The sequence below is a fragment of the Littorina saxatilis genome, linkage group LG12 (genome assembly GCF_037325665.1).
Source record: "Littorina saxatilis isolate snail1 linkage group LG12, US_GU_Lsax_2.0, whole genome shotgun sequence".
NCBI lineage: Eukaryota > Metazoa > Mollusca > Gastropoda > Littorinimorpha > Littorinidae > Littorina > Littorina saxatilis.
Window position 1 is genome coordinate 31,135,267 of NC_090256.1, and position 13,010 is coordinate 31,148,276.

At 42.1% G+C, this 13,010-nt stretch overlaps 1 protein-coding gene across 2 annotated transcripts in view; it reads right to left on the reverse strand.

Moving 5' to 3' along the window:
• The window catches only part of LOC138981734 (serine/threonine-protein kinase 32A-like), a 131,356-nt gene extending 118,377 nt beyond the window's left edge, over window positions 1-12,979 (reverse strand). For both annotated transcript variants that reach the window (XM_070354805.1, XM_070354803.1), the window contains exon 1: window positions 12,448-12,979. In XM_070354805.1, coding sequence (XP_070210906.1) covers window positions 12,448-12,499 — 52 coding nt within the window. In that variant the 5' untranslated portion in view covers window positions 12,500-12,979. The remainder of the gene's footprint in view (window positions 1-12,447) is intronic.
• Window positions 12,980-13,010: the final 31 nt, after the last annotated feature.

Below are 13,010 nucleotides of genomic sequence, written 5' to 3' on the forward strand. Positions count from 1 at the left end.
TCTTCCGTCTTATGTGTGAAGTCGTTCTCCGACGTATCCGTTCTGCACGAGCGCACCTTGTGGCGTTCAACAGTCTGACGAGCTCAGGTGAGATACCAAAACCAAACCGACGTGACAGACCACGTCATTCACGGTAGACAATTATTTGGTCATGTGCATGCCACCTCTTCAGCAGAGCCATTTTTCGAGCCCTTCTGGTCCGGCCACAAGCCGAATCAAATGAAGAAGAGAACTACATCACAAGACTCGGAAACACAGCAACCCATGTAGTATTCTTTTTATCCTACATTCTGTACTTTGCGTGCCTTCAAGCTTGCAGACGGAGTCTGAGTGTCCAAATTAACGACGCGTCTTCTTTTCCAAAGTGAAGTCTCTGACTTCACAAGCAAAATAGAGTACACAAATACGCTACAGTAGGAAGTATAATTATCGTCATGTATACGTTTTCAAAATTCTTACAGAGGAAACGACAACGTGTTTCAAGAATGAAGTTTGTCTGAGTGACTTGGTCATCATGAGCAGCGGAAAATTACTTCTGAGGTCCATGCAAGACTATAGTTTGACTCGACCTCGTGCATTTAAATGGGAAACACACATGTATGTAGAGGTTACATGCCGAGTCTCAGTGATTATTAAAAATAATGGTCTCAGTTCGCGGTCATGAAAAAGCTCGCTAAAGCTCGCATTTTTCATGATCCGCTAACTTCGACCATTATTTTTTATAATCACTGAGACGAGGTGTGTAACCTCTTTATTCCTCCTTTCTTCAGTTATTCAAAGAAAAGAGGAGTTTTTTTGCGAAAGTTTGATCGAATCCTATTCACTCAACCAGTCAACCTGCGCAGGCGATCGATTAATGCGCGGTTGTATAGTTCCGTGCAAATCATTCCATTCTGTTAACACTTCTTGTCAGTTTTCCTATTTTGGACTAAAATCAAGTACACAGATATGCTGTTATTCTGCTGTGGCAGCAAAGGCAGATATTGTGTGTTCTGTATATGTTTTGGTATCGCTTAGGATAGCGTTCTTTCGTCAAATGGGACCAGCAGACGAACTTTTGCACCCGTGTTCCAACGTTAAAAACTGTATGAAGTTCAGTTTTCTGGGGAAAATAGTGTATGAAACCGCTTTATGTTGTTTAAATTGATGAGATGTGTGCATTTGGTTGCGTGTAATCTGTTTATTAAATGAAATATTGTTGAAAACTGACCGTCGGATTTCAATCTGTTGTCGAAGAAACTGAGTGAAAAGAAATTTGAAAGGGGAACTACTCTTGTCGCTAGACAAAGTATGAGAGTTACTTGCCTTGGAAATTTGATCTTGATCTTGATGTTACGCCAACAGGTCCCAAGCTTGGGAATATACGTTGGCGGAATTTGGGGAGAGCACTTGGTGTTTTAGTCAGCGGTTGGCAGTTTTCCTCTGAATTCGTTGACCGTTGACGACTGGATCGTGTTGTCATCAAGGTTGTTCCAGTCAATAACTGTTCTTGTGAAAAAAGAGTACTTGTACACTGGTGTTTTAGTACACTCCACAGTAAAGCACTGGCTGTTGTTTCTTGTGATATTTCTGACTGTGGCTGATGATGTAAAGTCTTTGTTCACTCTTTGTTTCACTTGTCTTTTTGATTTTTGTTGCTGGATGAATTTCTCAGGGGGTACTGCGGGGACCAGCCCTCTGACCACTTTGAACAGAAATGTGAGTCTCTGTTGTTTCCGGCGTTCCTGGAGTGGGGGAAGCTGTAGTCTGCTGAGCATGCTTGTGATGAACGTTTGTGCACAGCAGACCTAGATTCAGAAAACAACCAAACTCATGGATTTTATATGGAGATTCATGTGTTCAAGCCTGTAGTTGTTAATTTAAATGCGGTATGTTTGTATTGTTTGCTCCAGAGATGTATACTTCGTACATTAGAGCGTTCGGAACTTTTCAGTCGCAAAAGTAGTACCGACGCAGAACAGCTTCTCAACCCATTGCGCTATCGAGGATTCAGGCTGTTGCTGGGTCGTTATTTGTTTGGTTGCTGGGTGTTTATCGAAAAATAACTAGCTCTACAAGTTTACAGAGGTAAAGAAGCAGAGGGGGGAATAAGTAAAGATATCGTTTAGTTATGACATGAGTGGTCTTTCTCGCGTATGTAGCAAACAGCCTGTACAGTAACAGTATCCTGCACTACTCTATCTTTCGAGCAATGAACAACATTGGATTTAAAATAAGAGCAAAACAAGGCCGTGAAAAGTATTTACAGTGAATTTGTTCTGGTATGCACATTCACGCACATCAGCTTCTAGCAATGACTTTTTTTTAAATTGCATAAATGCAAATCAAAGTAATCTGCAGTTTGTGTTCATTTATATGCATGACCCAAAGGAATTGTTTTAGCCACGCCATGCCGATCAGGCTTTCACCAAATGTATTCCTGAAGGATTCCAACTCTTCAAACCTCCATAAGTAGCAAATTGTTCAAACTGATGTAAATCGACATCTAACAATGCTGCTATGAAAGGAAATAACCAATCTATGCTGACAAATCAAGCAATTGCTGAACGGCCGCAATAAGGACAGGCTTTGAAGCATGCAGCACACGCCAAGCAAAGCCATTATTATTGGGACAAACTGTCACGGTGTTCGGTCAAAAAGGAATTCCACAGAGCGCAAATACAAAATTGAGTAGTTTCTTCAAACTAATCAACCTGTGTACGAAGCAGGATGCTGTTTGCTTAATATTGTCGGATTCGTGCACATTGCCAGAGGTGATGAAACAGATTTATCAAACATCACTGTGTTGTCATGGGGAAGTGAGATATCAATCCTTTTACCCGTACTATGCAAGCCAATATATGCCGCCGGCAACCTCAGGAAACGTTTTCTTGCGAATTTAAGCTACGCCGGAAGGCAAAAGGATATCCACAATACCGTAATGAACAAATACATGCTACGATTTACACGCAATGCTCTATAACTATGACAATTAATTACACGTGTATGCATGTGAATAGTGGTTGTTAAGCGCATGCACTCTTCAGCGTCCGACTGCAGATTCCTGGTTCACCGTTATACCTTTACGAAGAAAAAGAATTCCGTACACTTATCTTTTCAGAGTTATAGCATTCCTGGTTTGTGTTGTTATTATTATTATTCCGAACCCAGCACATAAATCGTGGGTGATTTGAGGCAGTTTGGATGGTCCTTGCGTTTGTTTGTGTATGTCTTTGTTTGTTTCTTCGTTTTGTTGTTCTAAAAAAAAAGTCATCGACCTTTCGAATTCGACGCATGACCCCAAGAACGAAAAGTGAGACGTGCAATAATTTTGGACACCAACCAAGGCAACAAAACGTTTCCGTAAACTGAAACCCTGAGCTGCCTGTGAATGGAGGGGGATTTTTCCTTATTTGCAAACAGCACGTGCAGCGCGCACTATGGAACTCTCCCAGCGCCGCTAATGCTACAGTTGGCATTCAATCAAGTTCCCTAGCTGTCTTTTGGTCCATACAACTCCAAACACGCACGGAGTCTTTGATTTCAGAACTGCACTGGTTTGGGGTTTTGTGGACTTTAGCTTACGTGTGTATCAAACTGTAATACACTTGCTTTCGTTCGAACATAACTTCTTTTTTTTAATTTTTTTTTTAATTAAATAGGGTGCATTTTTCAAATGCAGTAAGAGCTTCGATCCAAACTCGTGGAGAGAAAACTCATGCACGGAAACGGAAACGAGTAGTGGGTTATGGGGCAGCAGTTCGTTTGGTGTAAAGTCAGTCAAAAACAAAATGAAAGAGAAGTGTCACAAATTTGCTATGGCCGGCTAAACAAACTCGACGCTGGGAATAGCACGACTTTGGTTATTTTGTCTAACCGTTTAGTGCATCAATAACAAGACCGTTCTAATCTCAATCGTTCTTACAAGGCACCAAGCATCTCAGTTATACGGCACCAGTGACTAAACTGGTCAAAGAAACACCATGTCTGCTGTTCAAGCATGTACTTCACTTACTACTGAATGGACGGACTCGGAAGATGACAAAATTTGGTTCTGGTTGCGTCTGTTTTTCTTCTGTATAAAAATACAGTTCCAAAGAACTTCCCCAAACTTAACGTACATCGTTTGTGAGCAAGCTGTAATGTGTGACGTGGCTTGTATTAGGATCACTTGAAACCGTGGCTGTGCTTGAGAAAAATCGAACTCCACTGCATAACACTCAAATGCTTCTGGAAACAAAGTCATCAATATCAGTCACTACCAATAGCCAAGACCAACTTAACAGAGATGAAAGACAACACTTCTCAGCGCCATTCGCTACTCGGTCAAACTCAGAATTCGCCAATATCCAGTTTCTGGGACGAGTATTTTTGTACAGTTTGTACACTGGAATAGGAAATAAACAAACCTGTCACTTTTTCCTTTTTTTTATTATTTTTATTTTAGACTTCTTGAGAACAAAACTTTTGATGTTGTGGCATTGACTAAATATCCTTACTTTCTAAAAATAAAAAATAAAAATTACAGATTGACATAGGCGTCAGTTACAAAATTAAGTCAGCAAAAAGTGTCCAATCTGCATAGAAAACAACCAGATTGTTCGTGGGTGTCTACGTGGAAGGACGCTCATGCCAACAACAAAAAGCCTAGACAGATCGTGTTACCTTGAATCCTTTGATTGAAGCTACTGAAAAATGTGTGAAACGACGACATTGTTTGCTCTGGGTGGAAGAAGATATAGCTTTTCACTATGAGGTGCTCTTTCCGGCTTTGGCTTCCGTCTCTGTAACTGCTTGCAACGAGTTGCCTTTGCACGCCGACAAGGTGAGTTTTTCCTGGTGAAAGACTGAAGCAGCATGGATAACGTTGATGTGGTCATCTAATGGGGTAAATGGTGACATTGATTTTGAAAAGTTCAGTCGTATTTGTAGATTTCACAATTTACTGGCTCAAACCAACTCGTTGCGGACTGACAGGATCGAAATGGTTAATTGATGAATGCCACTACTATGCAGTGCAAGGAGCTGGCTTTATACGCAACAACTAGCTGTCTCCAGAGATTGCCCCAAGTAGCCAGCTCGGCCGTACCGCGAGGGAAATCTTCAAACTTCACCTAATTAGCACATCACAGATGCAATCAATCATGCACATGGGAGAGATTACATTCGGTCTGGTTAACGGAACACAGACGGGATGATTACGATCGACAAGTCCAGATTTTCCCATGTTCATATATTGGAAAATCTTAAATCGGTTTGGTCTGTTGCATGCATCATTCATTGATGCAGACTGGTATGAAGGTCGGGAGGACGGGTGTGTTTGTGAGATTTGTGTGGAGGGGTGGGGATGGGTAGGGGAAGTGGAACGTCTGTCTCAGTCAATGGTTATAGTTTAGAGAGAACTCAGAACTTTATTACCAAAGGATAAAAGTTTAAGGCTTAGCCTTATCTTCCAACCTGTCCTTTTAGCACGTACAGAGAGAGAGAGAGAGAGAGAGAGAGAGAGAGAGAGAGAGAGAGAGAGAGAGAGAGAGAGAGAGAGAGAGAGAGAGAGAGAGAGAGAGAGAGAGGGAGAGAGGGAGTGTTCATGTCAGTGTGCGTGTGTGTGTGTGTGTGTGTATGTATATGTATGTATGTATGTGGGTATGTCTGCACACGCGCGGCTGACGGTGTGGTTAGTGTGGGGACCGGGCAGAAAAAAGGAATGACAACATCACAGAATCGAGTGAAAACGTTTCTGGCACTGCTGCTTTCAGTACATCGGAAGCACAGCGTGATGGGCTAAGGTGTAAGTAACGATCCACAAACATGCAATATTTATCTCTGTGCGCTGACCCCTTTAGCGAGATGGGCAACTCGTCGAAGGAAAACGCTGCTTAATGGACGAGCATCCATCCCTAGATAATGGCATGATCTGAACATTCCTAGTAGCACTACCACAGGTTACCTGTGTCAGCGTGGACTTTCTCCTTCGATCATTGAATCGGACGTGGTAACCATCGACCAGAGAATAAACCGGTGAGAAAGAAGACTCGTCAAAGTATTTAGTTTCGTTGGGACTGACGTGTCATTAACGCTACGGTCGCCCGACCAATGGTAATGTTGTAAGTGACATGACAAGAGAGGACATTGGTGGATTGCAGTGAACAAAAACTATGGGTGAGTTGGCTCATTGATTCGTGGCTGTGTTGGGCCATGAACACTCGGAAAGTAATTACAGTCATACTCATAGGATTTGTTTGAGATCTATACAATTAAAGTGCCAGTGTGTGTGTGTGTGTGTGTGCACGGGCGCGCGCGTGTGTGTGTGTGTGTGTTCGGCAACATACACGCCTCTTGCTGGCAGTGTGTGCTCAGTACAGTTGTGAAAACGCGAGTGCGACAGTCTGAATAATCAAAGTTGTTCACGGCAACATTTACTTGCGACATGAATGCTTAAATTTCAGTTACTGACTTGCAGCTGTCGGATGCCAAATCCGAGCGTCTAAACAGTCTGGAAAGTTAACAAACATGGATAATCACAATTGTCATCTCTAAATTCAAATTATTTTTGTTTTGCATTTCAAGTGTATCGCATGATCAGTCAAAAGAATGGTCAATCGCGGACGCTTCTGGAAGACAGGGGGAAATGAATTGCGTGGAATGCCCTCTTTCTATACCCACGTTCCCATTCTCCGTCTCTGCTAGTGAAAACATCACGGCCGGTAAAGGTAAAACCAACAAGTCGCGTAAGGCGAAAATACAACATTTAGTCAAGTAGCTGTCGAACTCACAGAATGAAACTGAACGCAATGCAACGCAGCAATACTCGTAGCATCGTCAGTCCACCGCTCATGGCAAAGGCAGTGAAATTGACAAGAAGAGCGGGGTAGTAGTTGCGCTGAGAAGGATAGCACGCTTTTCTGTACCTCTCTTCGTTTTAACTTTCTGAGCGTGTTTTTAATCCAAACATATCATATCTATATGTTTTTGGAATCAGGAACCGACAAGGAATAAGATGAAAGTGTTTTTAAATTGATTTCGAAAATTTAATTTTGATCATAATTTTTATATTTTTAATTTTCAGAGCTTGTTTTTAATCCAAATATAACATATCTATATGTTTTTGGAATCAGAAAATGATGGAGAATAAGATGAACGTAAATTTGGATCGTTTTATAAAAAACAATTTTTTTGTAAAATTTTCAGATGTTTAATGACCAAAGTCATTAATTAATTTTTAAGCCACCAAGCTGAAATGCAATACCGAAGTCCGCGCTTTGTCGGAGATTACTTGACCAAAATTTCAACCAATTTGGTTGAAAAATGAGAGCGTGACAGTGCTGCCTCAACTTTCACGAAAAGCCGGATATGACGTCATCAAAGACATTTATCAAAAAAATGAAAAAAACGTCTGAGGATATCATACCCAGGAACTCTCATGTCAAATTTCATAAAGATCGGTCCAGTAGTTTAGTCTGAATCGCTCTACACACACACACACACACAGACAGACAGACACACACACACACACACACACACACACACACACACACACACACACACACACACACATACACCACGACCCTCGTCTCGATTCCCCCCTCTACGTTAAAACATTTAGTCAAAACTTGACTAAATGTAAAAACCATTTCTGAAATTGGAACTATGAATGGTGTCTGTTTGCAAGACGACCTTTCAAAAGAGCACTGGTGAGAGTTACCCATGCCTTCCCGTCCGCACGTGCCATTCTCTCACTGATATGTGCGAGGTCAAGGTAACCCGACATAGAAAAAAAGCGCATTGCATTACATTCAGTCAATTAATGACTAAACTGATGTATTCTAGTATGTAGACTGCAAATCAAGATGAGTGCCATGATGCGTGTGTGCGTGCGTGCGTGCGTGCGTGTAAGGTAAATGTGTGGAAACGAAGAGCGAACGGCGAAATCTGTCTTTTCTGACTTCAGCACAAGCACAACCAAAGCAGCGGTGGTTTTGTTTGCATTGCTGTTTCTTCCCAACCACTACCCGCATGAAATTTGAAAGGGATTTCCTCTCAAGTTGAGAGATGTCATGTCGCAAAAAAGAGAAGCATCTAAGACAAAAACAAGAAGTGCCTTTCAGCGTAAACTGTTACCATGGTTCTGCAATTACCGTAAACTACCTTGTATACGCCCAGTATCGAGTAAACGCCCACCCCCTACTTTGGGCCGAAAGCTGTCCATAGGGCATACTACCTAGTAAACGCCCACCCCCCACTTCTGGATTAATGATGTCACACAAATTGTTGGAATTTTGTGTGTGTGTGTTTGTAAACTTCCGCATGCAGTACAGAGTGTATAATGCCAAGATGCTCTTATAAAGGCACACCGTTTATTGATACTCTCACCGCAGTGCAGCTAAGTAATAAAATAGAGTTGACATTTTCAAAGATCTTCTGATATTGAAAAGGTTTTTGATCACGATATTTGTTTCAAGAGATTTCCCTCGAATTTGATGACTTGAATCAGTGCAACTGCAGACCTGGATTAATCTTTTTCAGTTAGCATTATCTTTTGAAGTTATAAACTTACAGACAATAAAGCAACAAGATTTCCTTCGTGGTTTGCTTGCAGAATTCCTTGTGTGTTTGTGTGTGTAGCTGTGTGTGTGTCAGTGTGTGTGTGTGTCAGTGCGTGTGTGTGTGTGTGAGTGTGTGTGTGTGTGAGTGTGTGAGAGAGAGAGAGAGAGAGAGAGAGAGAGAGAGAGAGAGAGAGAGGTAGAGGACAGTTTTGTACAGTAACGCATCTGTTGAACACTTCCATGCCAAGTGACTAAAATATCGTTATTCTAGCAAAGGAACCCCTCCTGCAAAGGGTATAGTACCTAGTAAACGCCCATCCCCAACTTTTGGGCAAAATTGGTGCATAGTGATAGGGGGGTGGGCGTATACAAGGTAGTTTACGGTACTGATTTCGCTTGACTGACTGGAAGTCAAAAATCAAAGATCAAAGAAGACGGCGGAACATTTTTTTCACTCAGTTTTGCGTCCACTCGGCTGCCCAGTAAATGGGTGGTTCAAAGTCTGCCACATAGGCCAGCAGCGCCAATTTACCGAACAGAGAGTGGGGCCGGCGAGAGCGATTGGCCCCAAGGCAGAAAGCAAATTTCTTTCGCCATGTCTCAAATCAGCCGTTATCTTGTAGGGACCTGCCATGCTTACAAATCAAATCATCGTGCACGAAGGCCTCTGGCTGCCACAACTGCCAAGGCGTCTTGCATAAAGTGTTTATGAACGGAACGGATAAGCGGTAAAGTGCCGACCAGAGGAGCCGAAGCGGGGAAAGAAAGAGGGACGAAGTGTTGCATTGGCAAATAACCGCCGAAAAAAAAGAAGAAAAAAAAGCGAATACAATCCAAGACAGACAATACCAGCAAAAGAATCAAACGGACCCATATCAGCGAAAAGTACCAGACCAATATCAGTCAAATGCCAACTGAGACACGATGACTTACGTGTCAAGCAGATATAAACCGTGAGTGATACGGAAAAACAAAGCGTCAGACGGAGAGAAAAAAATCCAGATCAAACTGTGTATTTTGAAGAGAATGAATGAATTAATTAATAAACAAGAAGGGCAAAGCCCATACGACTCACATGCTTTACACATTTTTCCTACCAAAATACATGTGACCTTGACCCAAGGTCAAGGTCATCCAAGGTCATGCAACACAAAGCTGTTAATTCAAGACATAGGAAGTACAATGGTGCTTATTGGCTCTTTCTACCATGAGATATGGTCACTTTTAGTGGTTCACTACCTTATTTTGGTCACATTTCATAAGGGTCAAAGTGACCTTGACCTTGATCATATGTGACCGAATGTGTCTCATGATGAAAGCATAACATGTGCCCCACATAATTTTTAAGTTTGAAACAGTTATCTTCCATAGTTCAGGGTCAAGGTCACTTCAAAATATGTATACAATCCAACTTTGAAGAGCTCCTGTGACCTTGACCTTGAAGCAAGGTAAACCAAACTGGTATCAAAAGATGGGTCTTACTTTGCCCTATATATCATATATAGGTGAGGTATTGAATCTCAAAAACTTCAGAGAAAATGGGAAAAATATGAAAAATAGCTGTTTTTTAGGCAACATTTATGGCCCCTGCGACCTTGACCTTGAAGCAAGGTCAAGATGCTATGTATGTTTTTTGGGGCCTTGTCATCATACACCATCTTGCCAAATTTGGTACTGATAGACTGAATAGTGTCCAAGAAATATCCAACGTTAAAGTTTTCCGGACGGACGGACGGACGGACGGACGGACGACTCGGGTGAGTACATAGACTCACTTTTGCTTCGCATGTGAGTCAAAAATCTCTTTGTCAAAAAGATCATTGGGACGGTAGTCCGGCCAGTGCACTCGGAAAGGCTGAAAGAAGATACTGGCAAATGCTGAAGTCGCAGACAAACCAAACAATTCCAAATCGAAATCAAACGCTTGGTTGAACAATATGTGGACGGTCCCTGTAAACAGAAAAGAATCAATCAATCAATCAATATGAGGCTTATATCGCGCGTATTCCGTGGGTACAGTTCTAAGCGCAGGGATTTTTTTCTTTTCAATTTTTATTCAAGGCGCAGGGATTTATTTAAAAGAACAGCGGAATAAGGACCGCCTACTTTTCCAATTTAGCTTTTCGTTTCTTTTCATTCCTTGGCTGCCACAATCAAAGTTTTGTTCATGTTTGCTTCTTTTCACCATTTACCTTGTAATTGTACAGCGCTTACCGGACTCGCGCAAAAGAAAAGCTATTTATTATTTTTAAAGTTCAAAATCGAGACAAAACGCAAGGCCAAGCTCCAAATACTAAATCTCCACGAAATAAGAACTGCAACCTTCACTAATGGCGTATAACGTATTTGTACTGAGGACAAGCGTGTCTTCGCGCTGGTCGCGTCGAAAAAGATGGAATGAAAAGGGAAAAGACAGCAGACTGTCAATACATGTACTGAAAATGCAGCGACCCTGTCCTGTTTAGCGGCCCGAACAGACAGCATCGTCAGCCAAAGCACGACCATGAACCAGCGGTGGGTGGATCGAAACCAAAATCGCACGGTAAGTGGGTCGGTGGCTGCGCTGAAAGCATGCACACCGGTTTCCTCAAAGAAACGGTATTGCTCCAACGCGTCGTGTAGCGAGTGGAACTGATGGAAGGGATTGGAAAAGGTCTCAGATGCTAGACTTCTGACAAGAACTGGGGGAAAGCAGAGTGCTCGCCGGAAGACGGCGAAATGGCGATGATGACCGTCCCATTATTTTGATGACCCTCTTCCTTCATAAATATTTCAATTTGTTATGATGTTCGTTTCTCAGTGTCCTCAAAATGCAACATGATTGTCATGAGCACTTTCCATTCTGGGACCGATACCTTGTTCACAGTTGTCCTCTCCTTTCCTCAAAAGAACAACTGCAAAAACTCATCTGACGAATTTCTACAGCTTATAGCACATAGCTGCACGTGCTCGTTTCAAAGCGTTGTGAGTGTGTATGTGTGTGTTTGGACGTGTGTGTGTGTGTGTTTATTCAGTTTTTTTCTAGGAATGGATGTGTTTTTGTGTCTGATCCTCGGACGTCTAAAAACAAAAATGGTGTTTTTCTTGCAGAGAAACGATAAGAAGACGAACTACGAATCAGTTCTGGCCGATTAAAAGAGACGTGAACCGGGTTTGCTAGGCAACAATCAAGGCTGAGGTGGCGGGGAGAAGGTGGATCACGTGATGCAACAATTTCTTTTTCAAAATACAAACATAATCAAAAAATTAAAAACACACTATAATAGTGCACAGGAAATGTCAGAGCGAGGTACACTTGTCCCTCTTTCAGTTCGACTATCATTGTATCAATAACCTGATTAACCAGAGTCAAGGCTAAAAAATAAAAAATGATAATACAGATATCTATAAAAATTTAAAAAAGACAACCGGGTGAAATCGATGGAACGCTTCTACACAAAAGCCATGTGCAATCGTAATACGTCTTCGGGCTGTTTTGTCGCATGAATAATAAATACGCTCTCCACACTGCTATCCCGAGAGGCTCGCACTTCTCAATCATTGTGAATACTACAACAAAATAGACATCTATGTCTTATAAGATGCGAGTTTTAAATCCCCCCCGAAAACAAATCGTGTGCACTTCACTTTGCTACGGCACACATTTCAAAAAAACGTTTTGCGTGGGCAACAGCAATAAATAAAACCGAGACCCTCCTTGCCGTGAATGTAACAGATACAGTGACAAGCAAAGACAAATGAAGGGTTTGGAGGGACTGCACGGGAGGCATCTACACGCGTCAGTGTGTACGAGAACACTGTCACTGAGATGCAACACTGAGGGAGAGGCGGTGTGCCAAAAGCGGTCAGCTGTAGAGTGACGGCGTAATAGACTCGAATTACTGATCTCTATAATTATTAAATTAAAATAAACATTGCGACTTACCTTTTCCACTTGCATCAAAAGACATCCTGCGTGTGGAATGTCCAGTACCCATGGTGCAGCCAATTTTGAAAGATGCTCCAATTCGGTGAGCTACCACTGCCAAAAGTGACAGTGGTTCGCATCCGCTGACGAGACTCAAACTGTGATTCTTCTTATAAATCCACGGAATGCGTGACAACTGAAACAGGAGGCAAAACTCCAGTGTATCTCAGTGACTGATTTGAAGTTTCGCCTGTCATCTCATCTCTCATTGAGACACTCGACGTTGGTTTGTAACATCCGATGCTTGACTAGTAAAACGAGTTCCTGTTCCGAACTGCCTTCACTTCAAACGCCTCATTAAAGCAGATTGATTTATTACAAGAAAAACACTTCGTGCTGTTTCATTCAAATAAAAATAGACAGTGCAAACTCGTGCTGCGTTCTCAGCGCGCAAAGATATCCGTTCCCTCGCCACTGTCAAACTCTACAGACTGAGCATCGTCTGCTTCAAGACTTCCCTCCACTGTTTCGTCACGATCACGTGATTATTCCCGAGTCAAAGTTCACGTGCGTTAATCATG